This window comes from Corvus cornix, chromosome 2, assembly GCF_000738735.6.
Source record: "Corvus cornix cornix isolate S_Up_H32 chromosome 2, ASM73873v5, whole genome shotgun sequence".
In the NCBI taxonomy this organism is placed as follows: domain Eukaryota; kingdom Metazoa; phylum Chordata; class Aves; order Passeriformes; family Corvidae; genus Corvus; species Corvus cornix.
In genome coordinates, this window is record NC_046333.1 from 45,458,658 (window position 1) to 45,481,588 (window position 22,931).

The 22,931-nt window shown below is 39.5% G+C and overlaps 1 protein-coding gene across 1 annotated transcript in view; it reads left to right on the forward strand.

Annotated features, from left to right (window-relative positions):
• HIBADH (3-hydroxyisobutyrate dehydrogenase) overlaps positions 1 to 15,140 on the forward strand; it is an 85,641-nt gene extending 70,501 nt beyond the window's left edge. Inside the window, exons 7-8 of the mRNA XM_010399001.3 lie at positions 6,094 to 6,250; positions 14,135 to 15,140. Coding sequence (XP_010397303.1) covers positions 6,094 to 6,250; positions 14,135 to 14,293 — 316 coding nt within the window. The 3' untranslated portion in view covers positions 14,294 to 15,140. The remainder of the gene's footprint in view (positions 1 to 6,093; positions 6,251 to 14,134) is intronic.
• The last annotated feature ends 7,791 nt before the right edge of the window (positions 15,141 to 22,931 follow it).

A 22,931-nucleotide genomic window follows, 5' to 3' on the forward strand; every position in this document is an offset into this window, starting at 1 on the left:
AATTGTGTATCTTTTAGGGGCTTTTCATGAATTATTTATCTGCACAGTTGCATCCTTAAAATTTGCCTGCTAAAACTACAGATATTGTAGGTGAGTATCAACTGGGTTCAACCGTGTTCATGTGGATTTGATACACTATAAAAACAGCAAGAGGGCATCAAATGCTTAAATAAATAAAAAAGAACACCTACATACGCACACATACACAAGACAATGTAATGGATTCACATTTCCTCTTAATTACCATATCAAGATGCAGTTGTTTTATTGAATTGCCCTTGTCTCAGATGTTAGACTATCTTGACCTATTAAGTTGTCATGTTGTAATTGAGATAAAAGAGGAATTTGCTTTGCATCAGTGCTAATTGGTTTATCAATATCCTGTACCATTTACATTTTAAAATTGAGAGTCTGTAATATACTGAAGCATGTCTGCATCAAGCCATAATAAAACCAGTAGCATTGTTTACAACTTTTGTAATCCAGTGTAATCCAGAAAGCTTGCACTGGGTTCTGCTTTAAGTCATGATTCACTTAATAAAGCATATGCAACTGATTTTTTGTTAGAGTTTTATCTACATTTGTAGGAATGATTAAAAAAAAATCAAGAGGTTTAGAAGAGGGATATTCTGAGCATGTAAGCCCTGTGAAGAGCAAGTTGATGTCTGTGGTCACTGTAGCTTGAAGGTGTTTAGAATTTTTTCTTTTTCCAGTTTAAATTTCGGCTGACTCTATATTCAGCATTTGTGAGCAAAAATCCTATGAGAAGGTAACAATATATAAACTTCCTAAGGTTATCAAGAAGGAACTGTATTTATTGTAGAAGAAAGCTGCTGATTTTTATTATAGAAAAAGCAGAATCTCATTTAGTCAAAAACTGCATAAAGTTTAAGGCAGAGGAGGTTATTTAAAGCCTTATGAAGTAATTTAGAACCCTTGCATTGATTTTCATTTGATGTGATTTAAATCTTAAGAAGATGACTTCTGCTTATAACTGGAGTAAGAGCTTTCCACTTGGAGTGTGTAAAAATCTCTAATGTAGAAGTTTACAGTTGTCATTCTAAATACTAGAAGTTTTGCTATATTAATAAATTTAGGATTTTTTTTTTCAAGTCTAAAGCTCAAAGGATAGTGTGGCTGCCTACTCTGAAGAGAGTAGGAAACTGAACTTGATTTATTAGATTGATGTTTATTTGGTGAAGAAAGTCTGACTTCGACTTAATAATAGTAAAGGATACTGAAAGTCTAAAAATTCAGAATAGGAATTGTGAAACTTAGATGTGTTCTTAACTTTTAGAAAGAATATAAAATGTCTTTATGTCATGCATTGTGTATATATGCTACATCATTTAAATTGAGTTCTAGGGACTTTGAATAATTAATTATTCAAAATACTCCTGTCTGAAGTAGATGTAACTACAAAATCATATTACAACACCTTCCATAAACCAATATGGTTTGGTATGACTCTGAACTTAAGTCTTCAAAACAGTGTGATACTAATTCTATTAATAAGCCAACTTCTTCTCTAATGTTTTCATAAACCATGCAGTCTAAATTTTCATTTTCTGAAGCAGTTAGAGTGACTGTTTTACTAATTTCAGATTTTTAAATTACATCTGCTATTGTTTTATTTATTTTATATTTGAAATTATAGTTTTCCAGACTTCAACATAAGTAGCAAATAGCATGTGGTGAGGAGGAAAGAAAACTAACATTAGTTAACAAAAATTCCACAATAAGCTCCCAGAAAAATAGGCTATATTGCCATGTAATTTGTGCATTTATATTTCACTTGCTTTACTCTATCATCTTTATTTACTGATGAAGATGCCCATTTTCACTGGAAGTTATTTGGATTAAAATGCATAAATAATTTTTTAATAATTCCCATCCTTAGTTCTGACCAATGAAATGCTTGTTCTGTTCAGTTTTTCCATAACTTTCCTGATTATTTATGAATGTTACTAGTAAAAGTTAAAAGGTGCAGCAGACACTGCGGAAATTAATTCACATTGTCATTTATATTTTCTTTTCTTTCTAGCATGTTAGTGCAACTTGTCAGTAAAAGAATTGAGCACATTTTGCTGTACAGTTCTGTAGCGTGCATATTGCAAAATACTGAGTTACTGTGTCAAACCAACACACAGAGTACACGTAAACTGCACAAATAAGAAATAGAAACATTAAGTGATACTGTCCACAGAAGATATTTTTCTTTTTCATTTTGCTGATCATCTCAGTGCCAGTAGCTTTGTTCTACTGAGCCCTGAGTTCCAGTGAAACAATTTCTAGCAAAATAAAGCTCAGAAATGAAATATTGCTGATACCTGGTTTGTGTTTAGGTCAGATGGAAGTTGTTGCTTGACAGACAGTTTGCAGTCCAGTCAGAAACTGCCTGCAAAAACTCAGGGAAGGGCTTATGTGGTGACACAAGACAGGACAAGGTTGCTTAATGTGGTTGGGATATAAGGGACCAGGAGAGCAGTATGGGCTCTGTGGCAATAACCTTGCTGCAAAATCACTTTTGTAGTTCCAGTAGCAGAGAAAATCATTTCTATGAGGAGGGAATGCACCCAAATTTATGCTAAAAGCTCCAAATACATCTCCTTCCTAAGTAATTTTACTGTATGGATTTGTGCCTGCTTGCTTTTTTACATTACATAAAGTGACAAGACGGTAAAATAACTTTTTCTTCTCATGCTGAGTTTAAACGTAGTCTCAGTCTCTAGGTCTGCTTTCTGTGAGCACCCCTGAACTGTGGATGTAAGACAGGAACAGAAATGAGAGTTGACAGTGTAGAGAGGTGCATGTGTGATAGGATGAGGAATTAGCCTTGGACACATCCCCATTGCAAAGTTTAGAAAGAGTACCTTGAAAATGGACTCCAAGGAACTGTAGTTCTGCTGTCCTTGGCACAGGGCTATAGCTAAGTCTCATGAAGGTTAATAATGGCACTGGAGAGCACTTACCTTGTTTAAAACACCAATGGCAAAGTCATTTTTAACTGTGGTAGAAGGGCTGTAAAGTTCTGCTTGAATATTTGTACTTTTATATAGTGTTTACCCAAAGCACCTTGAGATGGGAAACTCTCAAGAGTTCAGCTACTTCAGCTGTTCCACCTTAAAATGAGACCAGGATGTATCTTTCTTGTGAGACACTATTTTAATTTTTCTGTCTCTTCCACACTGAACTTTTGGAGGAGTGTGTGAAAAATTCAGTCTGAGGCTTTATCAGAGCTCAGCAAAACTTGAGTTTTGAGCAGTGGTGTGAAGGGATTCTATTTTAACCTTTTTTTTTTTTTGGTATGTGTATCTATTGCTTAGTTTCTGCTGTTCATTAGGAATGTTATTGAAGAAGCATTGATTTGAGGGAGCAATTGTTTTTGTTCTAAGTACAGTTAATACATGGGCTTCTTTTCTGCTTATAAGGGAGAAGAACATTTTGGTAATTGTAAATTCACACGCACAGGCACAAGCTCTTGCCACGTCCAATGGCAAGTTGTTATGGGGACTGGCAGACTGTCATCATTTTGATAGCTTGAGCAGTATATCTCCTGAACAGCAATGGAGCTCTTATGCAGAGAGTATCGTATGTTCCCAGCCAATTTACAGGGAAACAGCAATAACATTTTATCATGGTTGAGAGCCCAGTAGCTGCTTCCTATTAAACTTGCCCTTTCAGATACCTGTCTTGGATTAATTTGTTGATTTCAAATGGAAACTCAGTCTTCTCCACTGAAGCATGACTTTCTAGGATAGACTCTTGCTGAATGACAATTACTTTATATTCTGGCTGGTTTCAGACCATTACAAGCTTTGGGCACAGTGGAAGACAGAGGACTTCTTCAGTAACTGATTTTAATATATGTCTAATTTTAACTGTCAGTTATATATGCACCAGTGGATGAATCTTCAGAAAGATGAAATGCAAAGCACTTCTAACTTGCTCTTATTAATGATACACTTGCTGCAAAGGAGAAAAAAAATAGGTCCAGGTCTCCTGAAGAGAAGCTGCATGGTGTTTAAGAGCAGTGAATTTTGAAGAAGCAGGGATACAAACTGACACTATCTTCCTTTTTCTTTTCCAGGAGCAAAAATATGTCAGACCTTGTGCAAGACAGTATTTTACATATCTGTATAGTACATGCATATCTTTTAAAGTAGACTTTCACAGAGAGGTGTTTGGAACACTGTAAGAAGAGCATTCTTTGGGAGGGTTATATGTGTTTTAAAATAATAAGTTCTATGTCTTGCAGTATACTCACAGCTGTAATTGCAGGCCTCTACATGCAGCTGGATATGGCAAAAGCAGGCACTACATTGGTAAAAATATTGACCTGGATGTAATAATAAGGAAACAGACAAGTCAAGAGATTTGTTTGGGAAAAAAACCCAAATCTCTGTGTATTTGAAAGCTCAGGCTTTGAATGCTCCCAGTGCGGGTTTTTTTTATTACAACAATTAAAGCCGTTATTCGGAGTGGCTCTTGATGAAGACTTTTATGGTGAAGATTTTAATGCACTATGCACAATAAAAATACAATTCAAATATGGTGAAAACATACTGGTGCTGAAAAGTACAGTTTATATTTTTAAATACATGGTCATTATAAGCATTCAGTTGAATCAGAGGATTGGAAAAAAAATGGGGAGGAGCATAATGCTTGATCCCATTTAGGCCAGCGGAGACTTTCTACTGAATTCCAGGGGCTGCTGCAGCTAATCATAAATAAGAGTGCACAGCAGTACTGCTAAAAAATATCTGAGATACAGGAAATGTTCTTGCTTTGCATTAGGAAGGCAGACTTGCAGGACACAGTGACAGTGTGGGAGTAGGAGCCATGTTGTAGGGCCTACTGTCTTAAACATAGTTTTTCAAATCCAAAATGCCTACTGGAATAGATAGACATGCATTTTAGCAACTGTTCCATTGGTAATGAGCTTTTCTCATCTACAAATTAAAACCTTGAGTGCTATAGTGCCTGAAAGCAGTGTTAGGCTATGAAGATCTCTAAAAGTCTGTGATGTGAGAACTAACATAAAGAGCATTGAAATCTATTTAAATAAACTTTGTAGAAAGTTGTGATATATACCTTTTAAAATGTCCTTTTCTCATCTTGAATTGTTACTGGAGGTAGTTCCCTTGCTTTCTCTTTTTTCCTGAGTGTGGCTGAATATCTGTACAGTGCCAGATAAACTGCTGCTGGTTGTCCTTGGTATTAATGCAATTGATGTAAAATTACACTTACAACTTATTAGCAGCATAAATCTGAATTCATAAGAGGGTTAATTTCTTATAATATTGAAGAATTTTCAGGGTCTGCACTGAGCAGCAGTTTATGCCATCATCTCCATGGTAGAACAAATGACGTTTCTACTTGGACAAGCTTTGTTTTATCAGGATCAGTAACCTTATCAGCAGCTGACCCAGAACTATAATATATGTTTGCAAATAGATAACGTATGTCACAGTGAAATGCAGACTTGCCTCATAAGCAGGAGCATATAATGAAGATTTAATAATAGCAAAGACAAGAATTCACGGATGTATACAACAGTAGTGGGTTTTTTTGAGAAGAGCAGCATTTTTCACATTATTAGAGCAGAATCGTGTTATCTTGTTTACTTCAGAAATGCACTAATGTTCCCATATAAATGCACCACACAACAACTTTCACATTGCCACACTTGCTTGTGAATTTTTTGCTTTGTTCAGAGAATACGATTTTGATATGAAGAACAAGTATGTGGCCTAGTAGATAGCAGAACAGAGAATGCCTCTTAGTAATTGAAATACAAGGTAACTGGTGTTCTCAGAGGACCTTTATTTTGCTTGTGCTTTTAAAATTGCTAGGTGGAGAGGATTTGCTTAGTGCAAAAGGAAAAAAGATCTGAAAACCTACTGCTTAAATGGTGGATTGATGCTCTTTAATTTAAGATACAGCATCCCTGCCCCCAATATCAATACTCTGTCATTTTTCATGACTTATAATAAAGGGAGAGGAATGATGGTAGGGTCCTAAGATATAAAACAAGTCACCCATGTCTTGTGCATTTTGACATTAACACTTCTCTTCTTTGACCTTTGACAGATTAGGCCTTGACCCAAAGCTGCTGGCCAAAATCCTAAATATGAGCTCAGGTCGCTGTTGGTCAAGCGATACATACAACCCCGTTCCTGGAGTGATGGAAGGAGTACCATCAGCTAACAATTATCAAGGTGGCTTTGGAACAACACTCATGGCTAAGGTACATAACACTTGCATGTCAAGTATGTGCAGTTGCTTCTCTCTGGGCTTCTAGCAAACGGTCTTCTCAGTGAAAATTTGTGATTACAGGATAATATATAGGCATGAATAGAGGGGAACTGAGCTCCCCCTGTAGCTCTGAATTAATGAGTTGTTCAGGGGGCTTTTCCTTGGTCTTCAGCTTCTTTCTAGCCACTATTACTGCTGAGCCACTCAATGAGATTATATGCATGGTCTTTTTGAGTTCTGCCTTAATAAAGGAATCCCAATGGACTTGCGTCTATTGTGAGCATTCAGCAAGCCATTTAGGTGCCTCTTGCATGACTGCTCTAGAATTTAGGAGCCTAAGTTCAAGAGAGAATTCAGGGAAATCCAGGTGCCTTAATTAGGTGCTGATAGTGGCATAAGCATCTCAGATTTTAGGCCCACTCTCTTCCAGATACCTTTAACTGTGCTACTGGACATGCTCTCTAGCAACCCCCTCCTTGCTAAGCTAGTTGCTTGTGTGCTTGTCCTTCTGCCTAAGGCCATCTGGAATGCAGAAAGCAACCCACACCACAGGCTGATCTCCTGCAGGTTTCTGCACCATTCTATGAGCTCTCCTGAATTGTCTTAGCTGGTGATAGAATAAGGGCTTCTCATGAGTAATTATGTAGTAATCCAAATTGCTTGTCCACAAAGTGGGAGATCGGGGGTTTAGGTCCTTCTCAGTATTAGGAAGTTGAAAACCTACTGTTACCCTGTCCCAGGAGAATGCACTTACTGCCATGTTCTTGGCTTTTCCAGGAAAAGCACTGGCCTGAGTCACTCTGTGGTCAGGAGAGCAAAGCTCTTGGAGGCCACAGGAAAGTAGGCAAGGAGGTCAGGGCTCTGCATCCCACCGATAGGACACACAGTTGGAGGAAGGAGATATGGAACTCTGACTCTTGAACTACTTCTGCCCTGAGCACAATGATTGCCTAAGGCAAATTATAAAACTAGCTCTGGGAGAGATGTCTCATCTAAGTGCAGGAGATAATTTCACACTGAATATCCATTTCATGGAGATACTATCCTGAGGGAGGCATTTGAGTTCATACAGGATAGGTGTTATGCATACCAGTTTTTTGAGTGCTCCCAACTGGTTAGGCATTCTGTCCACTTTCAGCTCTTCCATGTACAGTGGAAATGTAGCATTTAAAACTAAAACAGCATTCTCAAAGCTGGTGAACAAACTCAGATGTTACCATGCAAATCTCCACAGTGCTGGAGCTCCTGTATATAATAGCTGCTTACTAATACTGTTCATTTCATTTTGCAGTTGGTTTAGGGCAATTGGTGCATTTGCACACTCAATGAAATTAGCCAAATTCTCTTCAGAGTGGGTCCAGAGTATTTTGCATGTGGTGGCACCAAAATACTTTGCGAATGCCGCATGGCTCAAAACCCCTCAACAGCTGCTACATTTTATGTTTATGGACCAATGACCAGGAACTTTAATTTCTTTGAGGGATGTGTTAAAATATTGAAAAGTAGCAGTTTTTACATTGTGTTTGTGTCATTGAACATCAGGGACAATAAATTGTTGTTTAAATTACAGATTTATAAAACATGATAGGTTATTGCTTAGAGTTTGCCAGGGCTATTGATTAGAGATAAGCAACCTGATCGTGGCCCTGCCTCAAAGCTTGTTTCCATCTTGTGTGCTGTTTTCAGAATCTGTTCTGCCTGTTGGGCCATGTTTCACGCTGCAATCTCTATTCTCATGATTTATAGTTCTTAATCTTGTCCAGAATAACCTCATAGTATAAGTGTGATAGGGGTACACATTTTCTTCCCTCACTTTTAAGTGTCTTTCTAAAGGGTTGGTTTTTTCCTTTGATCTTTCCTTCTGAGAGGGACCTTCATCTCCCCTGGAAACTGCCCTGGAAGATCTTCCTTTAATTGGAGGAATAGCACCCTGCCTTGTGCCTGTTGAAACTGCCAACTTTTGGTTATAAAGCATCAATGATAACCAAGAGAGAGTTCCTCAGAGAGATTTGTAATTGCTGTTCACCTCTTCTGACTTGCCTCTCCTGACAGTCCTGAAGACTGCCTTCTTTAGGCTAGAATCTTCAGTATGAAGGAAAGACATTAAATCTCTCCCATGCCTGTTGAACTATGCTATGTTACTCTATATAGATGGAAGATTTCTTGAATAAGTAGCCAAGACAGCTGATCATCTTCAGGCTATTCTTTGGTACAGTGGTGACCCCTTCTAAGACACTGCTTTTTAGTTTGCGGAAAGATGTTTGCTACTATCTGTTTCATCCTGGTGTGTGACATACTATGCAGTTTGTGAATGTTTGAGATGGAGACTTTTTTTAAGGGAAATGCAGAGCACAATTTTGCCACTTAAGAAATAAAAAAGGATGTATCCAAAGGAGAAAGAGGTAGGTAAAATCCTGAGGTTGAGGAGAAAATATTCCACTGTGAAAATATCTAGGAGCGCATCAGTAACAGTCACTAAAGACAGTTACTGAACTTCAAGTTCTTGCTCACATATCAGAGATGGTGGAAGTCAAAGGCTTTCTTAAAATATTTTGTCAGCAATGGATCTCTCAAACGTAGCCAGAGGATCCTTATTTTAAGTGTCTAGGTCAGAAAAGTTTGCCAGACACCTCTAAAAAGCTCTTTGGTCTTGAAATTTGATACTGAAACATAGAATTTAGTCAACTTAATGTGAACCTACTCTAAAGATTTTGCATTTTAAAAAATCTAGTTTAGTTTACCACACCATGTTTGTGTTCAAGGCATTGGCAGGCCAGAAGTTTCATCTTTCATTGACAGCACAGTTGCTAATTAAATGTCAACTTTGGATCCTGAGAAGAGCTAGATTTATATCATACTCCTCTCGAGTCATGTCAAGACAGCCTTTGAGCTTTATTCCAAATGGCAGTTTCATTTACGTCAACTGCAAAATAAATGTAAGGAACCAGGTAATTCCAAAGTGGAAGCAAATTGTGAAAGAGAATTTGTTTCCCTGTTCCAAGCTGAGGAAAAGTGTTAGAATATTCAGTGCACTGAGACATCTGGAAGATGTTGTCAGTTCCAAAGAGTATGAGAGAAGCCATAAACTATGCTCTCATTTTTCCTTTTCCAAGTAAGTCAGCAAAGGGAAATTTCTTTCAGAGGTGTTTTGTACTATTTCACTTGCGGAATCTCCAACCTCAAGTGAAAAGGTGCACAATACTTCACGATCTGAAGCTGAAGATAAGCTTTACTTACATTTTCTTGGGTTTTTTCTGTCAAAGCTCTGATTTATAGAATGGAGTTTTTAAAAAGCGAAACAACCTTCCTGCACTTCACTCAGAAGTCCTTGTCCATTTAACTATTGAAATGTTATTGAATGTTTCAGCCATCTTGGAGCCAGACGTTCATTACTGAAGTGAACAGAGCTACTTTATTGCCCTGGTTTAGGAATGCTATTCCCCAATTTAGTACTCCCACAAAAAAACCCCTGCCAGCCGCTTGCTTCCACTCCAGTCACAGACACAAGAAGCAGAGATCATGGGTTGAGATAAGAACAATTTATGGGAAGCAGCCATGAGAAAAGAACACAAACAGTAACAGCGACAGTGCTAATAACAAAAGTGTATGAAGAGAGGGTGATTTATATGCAAAATTCTCACCAAGCCCAGGACAAAGAAAAACAATGGTGAACAGACCCACCCACCACACTTTTCCACAACCAGAAAGGAGCCCCCTTTCTCCCAGGAAGCCAGAGAGTCCCTTTCCCCACCCCATCAATGACATAGGATGGTATCAAATAACCTTGAGGTCTTGACCATGCCCACATGGTGCAAAGCTCCACCCCCTCACGGCTACTGTGAAAAATTAACCCTGTCCTTGGCAAAATGCAAGACATCTATGAAAATTGTATTTGTGCTAGCAGTCCATTCAGAATTTTCAGGGATTGTTTCTGTGAATGTCCCTTCAGAGAGAAATAGATCACAGTCACCACTACTAATACCAAGTACTTTTCACTAGTTTGGAGTTAGATGATTTTGTCATTCTTATATTCCATTACATGAGTTAAGCTTTCTTGAATAAAATTAATAATATGGATACAGATTTCTCAAAGAGGGTTTATATATGTCATGAAATGTCTTACTGTATGTAAGGATAAAGTAAATGTTCCTAGATTTGTCAGCTCATCAGTCTTTCAACAGAGTTGCTAGACAAGAAGGAATTATCTGCCCTGATGCAGATGAAAACTATTTTGGATCCTGTGACATCTGATATGTGTGTTTTTCCCATTTTCCTAGAGCTTGAAGTCATTCGAGGGTAATAGGAAAAGTAACTATAATTCTGATTTGTATCAGAATGACCTTTATAGAGCCGATTTACAGATCGAAGTGACATTTAGAGAGTAGAGTAAGATCTTGAATTTCCTTGTGCTAATTCAAATCCAGACACACAGAAAGTAAAGACCTGTCTTGTAAGTCATCCCTGAGAAGTCAAAGGTGCTCTCAGCAGTACTACAGTCTCTCAGTTCTTCTGTATCAAAGGTGGGGACCATCTGTCAGAGTAGGGGAAGAGCCTCTTCGTTTACAGGCTTGCAGAGCTGCAGTGAAGAGAGCTTTAAGCTGAAGTTACTGAGGGAGGGGGAACCTGCATTCATCCCACTCCTACCAGTTTGATGCTAGTCACAACAATAACTGTCCAGAGCCTGGAGAAGGACTGCAGGTCCAGCAGGAGAGCACCTGAAGAGCAGCACAAAGGAGTAACAGCTATTCCAGCCAGTAAGTCGGCTTCCTCAGGGCCCAGTTTAAGTGGCCTGTGCAAATGCTGCATGTGCATGCCTGCAGGGCTGTGATCTTACTGACATCACAGAGACATGGTGGGATGACTCCTCTGACTGGGGTATTGGAGTGGAAGGATTCAGGCTCTGTCAGTGACCAGCTGGAGTGCATGGAGCTTCGCCTGGGGATGGATGAGGAGCTGACTGAGATCTTATGGGTCAGGATTAAAGGGAGGGCAGGGACAGGTGACGTTATAGTGGAGACCTTCTACAGGCCATCTGACCTGAAGACTGAGCAGATGAGACAAATACAGACAAACAGGATCCATGTCACATCCACAAGCCTTGGTCCTCATGGGGGACTTCAACCACACTGGTATCAGCTGGAGGGGCAACACAGCAGGGCATAAGCAATCTAGGAAATTCTTGGAATGTGTTGGTGAGAACCTCCTTCTCCAAATGATAGAGGAGCCAACAAGGAGAGATTGTTATGTTGGACCTTGTTCACATCAGCAAGGAGGGGCTGGTGGGGAATGTGAATCTCAAGAGCAGCCTGGGCTGCAGTGACCATGAAGTGATGTAGTTTGAGATCCTTTGGGCAGCAAGGAGGCTGCACAGCAAGCTCACTATCCTGGACTTCAGGAGAGCCAACTTTGGCCTCTTCAAGAATCTGCTTGGTACAGTACCATGGTAAGGCCCTGGAGGGAAGAGGGGAACAAGAGAGCAGGTTAATATTCAAGGATCACCTCCTCAAAGCTCAGGAGCAATGCATCCCAACAAGGAGGAAGTCAGGCAAAACCATCAGGAGGCCAGTGCTGATGAACAAGGAGTTCCTGGACAAATTCAGTCACAAAAAGGAAGCCTACAGAGGTTGGAAGGAAGGACAGGTAGGCTGGAAGGAATACAGACAAATTGTCAAGCAGACAGGAATCAGGTTAGGAAAGCTAAAGCCCTGATAAAATTAAACTTGACCAGATACTTCAAGGGTAACAAGAAAAGCTTCTATAGGTACAGGGCCTTATATAGGGTTAGGACTTGGTTGCCCAGGATTTGGAGAAGGTTGAGATACTCAAAGACTTTGACAGGTGTGAGAGGTGGGTCCTTGCAAACCTCCTGAGTTTCAACAAGGCCAAGTGCAAGGTGCTGCTCTTGGGTTGGAGCAATCCCAAGCACAAATACAGGCTGGGCAAAGAATGGATTGAGAGCAGCCCTGGGGAAAAAGGCTTGGGGATGTGGGAAGACCAGAAGCTCAGTGTGACCTGGCAATGTGTGCTTGTAGCCCAGAAATCCAGTCACATCCTGGGATGCATCAAAAGCAGCATGACCATCAGGTTGAGGAAGGTGATTCTCCACCTCTGCCCTGCTCTTGTGAGACCCCACATGGAGTGCTGTGTCCTGCTCTGGAGCCCCCACATAAGAAGGCCATGGACTTGCTGGAGTGAGTGCAGAGGAGGGTGATGAAGATTGTCAGAGGGCTGGGTCATCTCTCCTGTGAAGACAGGCTGAGAGAGTTGGGGTTGTTCATCCTGGAGAAGAGAAGGCTCTGGGAAGATCTTATAGCACCTTCCAAGACTAATAGGAAACCTACAAGAGACCTGGAGAGGGACTTCTGGCAAGGACATGTAGTGATAGGATAAGAGGTAACAGCTTCAAACTGAAAAAGGGTAGATTTAGATTAGATATTAGGAAGAAACTCTTTACTGTGAGGGTGGTGAGGCACTGGAAGAGGTTGCCCAAAGAAGTTGTGGATGCTCCATCCCTGGAAGTGTTCAAGGCTAGGTTGGATAGAGTTTGGAGCAACCTGGTCAAGTGGAAGATGTCCCTGCCCATGGTCAGGGGCTTGGAACTAGGTGATGTTTAAGGCCCCTTCTGACCCAAACCACTAAAACAGGAAAAAATCAATCACGCAGCAGATTCTATAAACCACCATAGTTCTGAATGCACAGGAAATCTAGGCATTTCCTAGTAACACTTGAGAGGTTCTTTTGCAATTTTCTTGAAATATGGACCCCAGACATTGATTTCATTAACATGATCTTAAAGGCAATCTTGAGTGCAGGCATTACTTTCCTACTGTAGTCAAGAGATCTTTTTATATATGTCCAGGCCCTTGTTAGTGCTTCCTTCTCTGGGTTGTTTCATGTCTGGTTCAGCTTAGAGTTCAAGATGTCCTTCAGCCTGGCTGGCAGATGACTATGTCTGGCTAACTATGGTTAGTCATAGTACTTGGTACTCACCTTTGGGTTCTGTCCTATTTATTTCAGATAAGAACTGTAGTTGAACAAGGACTCTTGGAGGGCATGTTTCAAATTTATCCTCTTTGAACCTTCCCTCCCTTTTGTTGACCCAAATATAGTATTTAAAAACACAGCGGAACTATTCTCTATATGCCTCTGTTAAAGAAAGTCATTAAAGAAAAAGTCAGTGAAGAAGAATTTTGAGTTGTAGCAGACCCAGGACTGCCCCCTAAGCAATTCTCTGATGCATCCTTCCAATTAGGCAGCTAATCAGTTATTTTCACAAAGTGGTCTATGCCTCTCATTTTGCTATTAACTGTTTACATTATAGTAAATGTATGTTTGCTAAGTGGCTTCCATTTTCTTGTTCTTGAAATTCCTTCTGCTTGATTTTTAACCTGTTTATAGTAATAAAGAATTCCTCTTGCCAAAAGAACTAAATTATACTCCTAGAGTCTACATGAAATGCTGCAGCAAATAGCCTGGGAGATTTTCTTACTAGAGATGACATACTCAATCAGGAAAAAGAGAAAGAGTCTGAGTCTTGCTACCAGGTTATATAGTGATCTAGAATCTTAAAATTCCTCCTGTTCTTAAGGTGGTGTCTGCCTGGCAAAGTTTGAGGTTTTTCTGTTGAATAACATTGAATTACTGTCTTAAAAAATAAAAACTACACAAAACCTACTTCTTTCAGGTCTGAAATTTTAAGACTGGAGTATTGTCCTTGTTGGCAGTAGAGATCTTGTTTCAGTGGAAGCCAAATAGCCTCTATGTACATGGCTTGTACATATCCTTGTTGTTTCTCCCCTGACTTTTTCTCTTTCTCTTTCTCTTTCTTTCCATTCTTCCTCTCTGCCCTCTTACTCTCTGTTCTCGCCTCCCACAGGATCTTGGCTTGGCCCAGATTTCTGCCACCAACACGAAGACACCAGTTCCTTTGGGCTCCCAGGCACATCAGATCTACAGGATGATGTGTGCCAAAGGCTATGCCCTGAAAGACTTCTCAGCAGTGTTCCAGTTTTTACGTGAGGAGGAAAGCTTGTGAGCTGTGCTTTGGAAATGGACACAATAACAAATCACTTTTTTTTATCCATATAGCTCATTTGAGAAGTTTGTGGGTTTAATCAAGTACTGTGTGCATCCTGCTCCCATACAGACTAATCATCTTTGGCTGTCTAGATCACAACGAACTCCAGAGTTTCTTTATAATTCTTGAAAAAGCAAGCCACAGGGGAAGAGATTTTTTGGCAATTAGCCAACAGCAAGTCGTTTGTTTTGTTTTTTTTTTTAAGAACCATCAAAGTTTTTTTCACTAGATGCAATAAATAAATATTTTTTTTATTAAACAACTGCATATGAAATAACTTATGTTATGGCCATAAACATAGTTGAATCATGAATAATAAGAGAATGTTTTATTGCAATTTTATCATATATAGTGATCTATTAAAATTTTAAATTAATACCTTATGGAAAAAGGGAATATATGTTCAATGAAGAAACAAAACACATTTTGAGATGGATTTTTTTTTTTTTTTTTTTTTTTTTTGAACCTACTAGCCTTGAGTTGATCAGAAGTGAATTTTTCCTGGGATTCAGGTTGCAGCTTAAGTTTATAGGCACGCATTCTAAGTGGAAAGCTGTTACAGCATGTTTACCTGATAGACTTAGTTCAAATAATATAGAATGTGTGTCCCTCTTGTAAAGCTCCGTTACTGTATTTTACAATTTTATATTTTCTTGTATTCTGTCACGCATTTTCGGAACTCACGATCAGCACTTACCAGAAGTTCTGACAAAGAGTACATTTGTTTTAGGTAATTACTAAAGTATTTTAAATCTAAACAAGCCCCATTATTTTGAAAAGAAATAAACTCTATACTGGTAAATACCTGCTGTATGATTATTTCCTTTTTGTTTTGGTGCAGTTTTGTATTAACAAAACAGTATTAACCAAAACTTGTATTAAGTGGTCTTATTTTTTAATTTGCTGGGTTTTCTACAGATTATCAGATCATCTTGCAAACCCAAGCCTTTCAAAAGCTCTTGTGAAATGCAGACAGTAATACATTTGCATATGTATTACCTTAACCATTCATATCTCATTGGTCTTGCCAAAGTGCAGGTACATATTTGGCTTTATAAATACTCATGCTGATTTTGTTAGAACTACTCACATTCAAACTCTAGGCTTAATGATCAATTAATTATGCATCTACATTCCTGTTTTGGTTGTGTGATGGATCCTTTTATATATGCACATTAGGTTATCAAAATTGTGTGCTTGAATTAGCTCAATTCTGTGAATAATCAGAGAACTTGGACACTATATTCCAACAAATGAGTAACATCATGCCAAAATTATTAAACCGTACTAGTTGATCTCTTCTCCTTTCAGCTTTCTTTGAAAACTGTTTGATATTCCAGGTGATTCAGGGATTTGGGATTCATTATTGTCATATATGTTTACAGGACTACTGAGAGCAACTGTACTTTTGAAAAATTGTTTCTCTCTTTTGGTAACAGTGTTGTGTCTACAGGATTGCATTCATTCAGAAGTTAGACACAAAACTACGTGCGGCAAAAACAGCCGCTCGGGTGCAACATGGCACTGTAGTTGGAAATGTGGTTTGACCTTTGGCAACAAGATCACATGCTACAACGTTTGTTTCCTGTGGGACTCCTGCCCCACATAATACAAAGGGTGGATCTAGTCTTGTTATGAGTTTGGGGTCAAATAGTGAAGGCTGTTTTCGCCATTGGGATCCTTTTTCGTTTGGAGGTTTTATAATGGATGAGGTAAGGAATTGTAGGAGTGTCCTGGTTAAGTTTGTATCCTCTGTATTTGGCTTGGAGATCCGTCTGGCATCGCAGGACTGCGGAGAGACGCTTCCTTCTGCTCTTCACCCCAGCCTGTAGCAGCATTTGCTATGAAAGTGTTGCTGGTAACCCTGGGTTTACCTGTAGGCCTGGCTTGCAGGAAGCGTGATCATTTCTTTTCTGAAGACATTATATGCACATGTAATTGTTGGAAGTCATGAGGGAAAACAGTATGCTCAGTGAGACACAGTTTTTGAAGTTTTCAGCCTATGAAATCATAAAGCTTCTATTAAATATGTGGAAACCTCATTGTTATTTTTATGTTCCTCTCAAAGGCTTGTAGCTTAGGCTTCCTGGGGTTCATTTCTCCTCCCTCACAACCTCTCATCAAATTTTTAATTCTCACTCCAAAGCACAGGGTACTCAAGTTGGAGGAAAGGCTGCCAGAATGCCATTTTGGCAAACCAGTAAAGTGTTCTGTGGTCTCCTTCTTGGAGGAGAACTGTGGCTGAAATTAAAAACAAACAAACAAAAGAAAACAACAACAAAACAAAACAAAACAAAAACCAAACAAATAAACAAAACCCCAGCTTCAGGGCAGACAGCCAGCATGTAAAGTTTTAGAACAAGCAGTTAGTTTGGCAAAGTCAGAAACAACTTTTTAAATAAATATTATTATAGAAAGTGCCTTGCAAACTTCAATGATGTCCAATACCTGAAGCCAGTAATATGATTTATATTAGAACACACTTTTTTTTTACTAATTCTGCAGGGGAATTTGTATGACTGTTTACATATAGTGATGATAGTACATGCTATGGCTATTTTGCATGTGCATATGTTTATAATGTATCTTTTGCTTGGGGTGTACCTCTGCTCTGTGGAAATTAGGCAAATACTAAAATGATTGTCACTGCCAGAGACAGGTGTTGAAAACTGTAATTTGTTGAGTTGAACAGAAAGATGGTAAAATTGGTTTCATTTCTACGCTAATTACCATCCAGTACATACACACAAATTGGGTGCAACAAATTAATGGCATATTTTGTAAATGTCCCAAAGGGAAACTTGAGGTGACTTCTTTTTAAATTAGTTTGAATCTCAAACTAGCCCTCCCATCATGCTTACTTTGGAAACTCACCTAGATCAAATGCATTTACTGACTAATAGAAAAACATTGACAACCAATAAAAGTAGTGATGTTTTTTTAAAAAAGTCCTCAACAGCCTTCTCTCATTTATGATCCAGTATAACCCATCTTAAGCAACTATTTTTGGTGGTTGTTTAACAGAGGAGGCCTTCTGTTAAAACCACTGAGTACTATATTGCTTTAACCTTATTTATGGCTCTTACAAGCCTCAGGAGGAGGAGGAGGTGTTCTGACCAAGTAAAAGTATTATATGTGATAGTCTGGCTCTGCTTTAATCAATGGGAATTTGGCCATTAAATACAATACTGCCAAAATTTCACAGTGTGTGTTGAAGGCCCACGTGATTACATTGCAGTAATGCATCTGTGGAGAAGCTCAAGCACATCTCTCTGGCTGGGACTGTTCCACATTACTGGCATTAGGATTATGAGAAGTTGTGGTGGTGGTTGTGAGAGGAAGGAGCCAGCACAAGCTGCTGAAGTTTGTATTGCCAGTCTCCATCTCAGCCTTGTCCCACACAGGATGAGAGAGAGAGATACTGAGGAGTATAAAATAGCTGCTGTCCCTGCCTGCATGAGCACAGAGCTGCCTGTCTTTTCAGTTGTTTAAATCTTATAGCTCTTTACCACAAGGAGATTTTATCAAATGGCTTACTGAACTGAAGGACTGGGGCCACCCCTGCAGCAGGCAGAGAAGGTCTGCCATCATATAAGCATTATTGTATTTGTGCAGTAGATGTCTTTCTATACTTTTAGTCTGCCAGCTTGCTTTGTAAGATCAAATCTATCCAGGCACAAGTCTGAAGGTACCAACTTCATCAGTAGATATACCTGTTGCTTTTGATTTGTTTTTACATCATCATAATCTTCTCCTTTTTTCCACACCTAGTAGGCTGTGGAAACTTTGAAGCGGTCTGGAAACTTCTGTTGTGTTTCATTGGTGCAGTGATGTAACATGTGGAGTTAGAATTCTCTGTGCTATTTTAGACTTCAGGTTTACTAAGGTCCTCTAAAAGTTTGGGGGACTTGCAGACATCATTGACTTCAGTATCAAGTTCTTAGAACTCTTACTGCAAGCCTTGCAAAAGTGACACTTCAAAAATTACACTCAGGAGTGGAAGAAGTTTAGTTCAACATCTAAGTTAGAATAAATGGTGCTTTCGAAAAACTGGAGCTCTCAGTAGCAAGAAAGTCTTTGTCATTCTGTGCAACACCATAATGGATGTGCGGTCTTTAAAGGCTGCTGGTATTTTTAAGATTTGTTGCTTTCTATATATGCTTTGTCACAACCTGTCCAGCCTGCTGGCACAGTTACACATTAAATTTTTTCCAATAAGAATAATAGCAATGGTTACAAAGTTTTCTTGGGTAGACAGAAAATTAATATTTTTATGGCTGGTATGTTCAATAGTTGTATGACATGGAACTAGGCATCCATATGGCAGTGATTTTTTTTGGCTTTGGCATTCATCATGGATTGTGAGCACTTGGGTAAATTGGAACAGGTGGATAAACCTTTCTGAAGTACTAAATGTCTCGTAACAACTATTGTTTAATTAAAAGCCGTCTGGCTCTGTCTGCATTTATACCTAGCTCTTCCTTTTGACCTTGACCCTAAGATGAGGGATTTTCATTTGAAGTAAGAAATAACTCAGTCTGTTTCTTCATCTAGTTTTACTGAGCCTCCATTAGTGATCACAGAGTTTGGTTTGTTAGAGTAAATGCTGTATATGGAGATAATAAATGTGCTGACATATGTTTTATGAAGTTCATTGATTTCAAAAAGACTTGGAACACTGGCCAAAACTGACTGAAATCCAACTGATAAAAAGATGTTTGCCTGTACCTGAAATGCAGCTACTCTGGAAAGAAATGCAAATATTGTTACAATACATTTCAGTCCTTACAGCATTTTTAGAAAATAAATTGGTTGTATTTTTGTCTTGTTGAAATTCAAAGGAGAAACCAGACACGTAAAACAAAAGTTGTAGCCTTCAAATGTGGCCAGCTGTAAGCTTTATGTGGCCAGAATCAAGTGTTGCTGCTGTCTGTCTCCAATTTGAGAGCATGACAAAAATTTATGCAGGCAACTTAGGGCACCAACAGCAGTAGGGAAGTAACTTAAAGAATAGTTCTTAGATTCTCTGAGCTGCTTGCTTTGCTCTGAGTCTCCTTCCAACTGATTTAACTGCATCACCTGGGCTGTAACCCCTGGTTGCAGACATACCTGAGCCAGCTGTAGGCTAGCTGGTTTGGGTATCTGCAGCTCCCTAATCCCAGAGGCTTTCCTGGGTAAGTACTGGGCCAGCAGTGCTGTTTCCAGTACCCAAACTGTCTAGTTTGTGGCTAGCAATAGTGGGCCCTTTTTGCTTTTTAGTCATGTTATTCCATGGCTGTAGAACCTGGAAGCTTTCACTGACCAGTATTTAGTAGGTTAATGCATTGGGTGTGGTAGCTGTTACCTGTTTTACAGCATCCTTCTGGCAGTCTGTGCCCTGTTGCTCATTCCTCTGCTTGTACAATGCCTAGAGGTCCCTTTGGTGTTGTGTAATTGTGTCAGGCATCAGCCGGGCTGCAGTCCACAAAAAAGACTGACGTTAGTCACTCACTGGTGATTGAAGCTGAAGCTTCAGCACTGGGTTTTAAGATGTGCTTGGATTCCTCTCCATTTCTACTTACAAGGTTTTCATACAAGCTCTACTTTATTTGAACCTTTGCAAAGTTCAAATACAAGCAAGAGCTTGTGTGATTGCAAGGCATCAAGAGCCTGCAGTATGTCAGTTGGTTGGATATTTTTCCTGTGTTTGACTGCGTTAAATCTACATTTGCTATTCATGCTCAAGAAAAACTGATTTCTGGTCCTTGTCAAGAGATGGGGAAAAAAAACACCACTAAGCAAATGGAGATTGGTAGGTCACAGGACCTGATGCCAACACGTTACTCTCACTGGAAAGCCACTGGATCCTGTCCCCACCTCCTGTTGCTATGACTTTTTTCCTCTGCTTGTCCCTGGGTAGATAACTGTGTTAGTTTATGTGGATGCAAGCAGAGTCTGTGTTTTATAAAAGAAGAGAAGTAAGCAGAATCCTGTGCTGTGTGACCTACTGGGTCTGTCAGGGGAAGGTGGTTCCTTGTAAAACAGATAAGGGGACTGCAATCTGCTCCCTCCGGCACCATGATAAAGATGGAGACAGTGAGTCTGCAGACATCTATAGATACTACCACTGAAGTCACGGCCTGCAGAATGCAGTTCCTGTCCCGCATTGCACCACCCAGCTCTGCTCTCTGAGCAATAAACATCACACCAGCCTCTCCAAACTCTCCCTGGGCCACTTGTGGCTCTAGTTTTGGCAGCTTTGTCTGCCTTGGCCCTGGCTGCCTGGAATCTACTTCTGCACTTCCTACCAAAAATTCCTTTTCCAGTTCTGTGCCCGAGCTGACTGTAGGCCTTCAGTGTGCCTACAAATAAGATGCTAGGTCTTAACTTGCTCTCCATGTGCTCCCAATAGTGCCAGAAAGCACATAATGAATGTGTCTCCCTTGTTTCTTCCAGACTTAATAAGTAAACGAAGCCATAAACAGTAAGCCAAAAGGATGGGGATGGCAGGCATTTATGGGGTAGTAGGAATTTGTTCATTGAACTGATCATTGTTCTACTTCGTGTCTGTGGTATCTCTGCTTTTTTTCTGAGAGCAGGAGCAATGTGGGTTTCTTTTCATGTGAAGAGGAGCCAAAAACTGGCTCTGTCCACTGACCTGTGGCTGTCACTTTGAAACAGACTCATTGTTTAAATGTACAGTAAAAACGAAAAATAGCCTCTTTTTTTTTGTATTAAAATACGGCTAGTTTGCTTTGTTGGATTTTTTTTAATCACTTTTCTACAAATGGATGCTCTAATCTGTTTGCTAGTATTTTACTTCCTTCTCCATCTGTGTAACAGCCTGGGTATTATAGGCTACATATAACATCTAAAATCACATTCAGGGATCTGTGAGAAACTCAAGTCTTAAGGTAACCCTGCCATGGTGCTGTTAATAACACATTGCAAACAAGAAAGTAGTAAGTGGAAATAATGCACTCATTTAGAAGTAATAAATCCTTTGATCTTTCTTTGAAGCAAGGGTATATGCTTAAACTACCAATTCAGGGACAACCAGATGCCCATAAAGAATGGTTCTTTGCTTTGATAGAAAATCGCTGAGGCCTGCCCAGCAGCTCTGGTCTGTAAACAGATTAGTTAAGTGCTCATCAACTCCGATTTGCATAGGACAGTCTTTGCACACAAACCCTACTTCCAGCCTTAACGAGCTATTTACTTGCAGGAAGGCTACTGGTTTCCTTTTAGTTAGAAATCTCAGTAGAAAATTGCTTTCTGAGAAGGGGCAGGATCCCGATTTGGGAATAGCACTGTTCCTCTGCATGGATGTTAATAGGCACATGGTGACTGGCAGTTTGGTGTGCTTGCTGAGCCCCTTTAGTGAACAGCTGTGGGAATTAGTAAAATAGCTCATAGTTGGAAATTTGGAGAACGGTTACTTCTCTCCGCTCATTGGTGGCTTTCAGCTGTGGCTGGATAAAGAGCGTACATGGGAGAGGATTGGGAAGCAGACGTTTGTCTCTGCGGGAGAAGGATCCCAGAGCTGAAGTGTTCACTCAAGAGGATTTCGCTAGGCTGTAAAATTCTCATCACCTTTGAATAAAAATAAATGCCTTGTGGATGCTTGTTGGTTTGTGTGCAGAGACTGTGTGCAGCCTGCAGATTTGTCACTCACATTTTTCCCTGTTTAAACTTCATTTGATCCCCACAATTACTTTTGTCTGATACAAAGGGAGGTCAGTCTCAGTCACAAATGCAGCAGATGGTGAGATTCACCCTAGAGTATAGCAAAGCTACAACTACCTTCAGTGTCTTTTGCATTTTAAAGTGCGTTACTTCTCAATTGATTGCAGCCTGGCTAGCAGTTTGCTTTTCTTTGAATCAAGAAAGTTGTGAAACTGCTATTTTTTCTCATGGGGAGACAAATCTATGAAAAGTGGGAAGGAAAACACAAAGTATTCCTGAAACCAACTGTAAGCAGTTTCAGTGCAAACCTGCTGCAGCTGTAAAGGTCTTAAAAATTATAGACTAGATTCTTTTTGTATTAATGATCTCACAAACTTTGGGGTGACAGGTCTACAAATAAGGACATAATGTAGGGGTGTGTGTGTTTTAAAACAGAATACTGGCATTAGACAGAGAAAAGTAAGTTGTGTAGTTCTACCTTGCCCTAATAACAGTGAAAAATGTTACAGATCTGTTTTTTCACTGATTACATTATTTCCGTTTTGTTTCCCCTTTGGATTGGAAAGTAAACATAGATCAGTGCCTTTGTGCCTGACAACACAGGGTGAAGGGCTGGACTGAGGAAACTACTTATCATTTTCACAGGCAAGCTAAATATAGTTATAAATTCTTCCCTGTAGTTTGGTTTTCATCATTTATTTCATCAGCCAGATGATAGATTTCATGTAGGCTATGATAGGAACATTACCCAAAGACTTCCTCAGAAAAATAAAATCTGAATTATTACAGGGCACTCTGCATTAGCCCATCAACCGTCTGCCTTTGAAGGCTTGTGTTCAGCCCCTCAGTTTATAGTGCCAAGATTCAAATATGGGATTGCTAGAGGAAATTAATTACTAGTAAATTTAGAACAAAGGAAGGAACCTGCAAT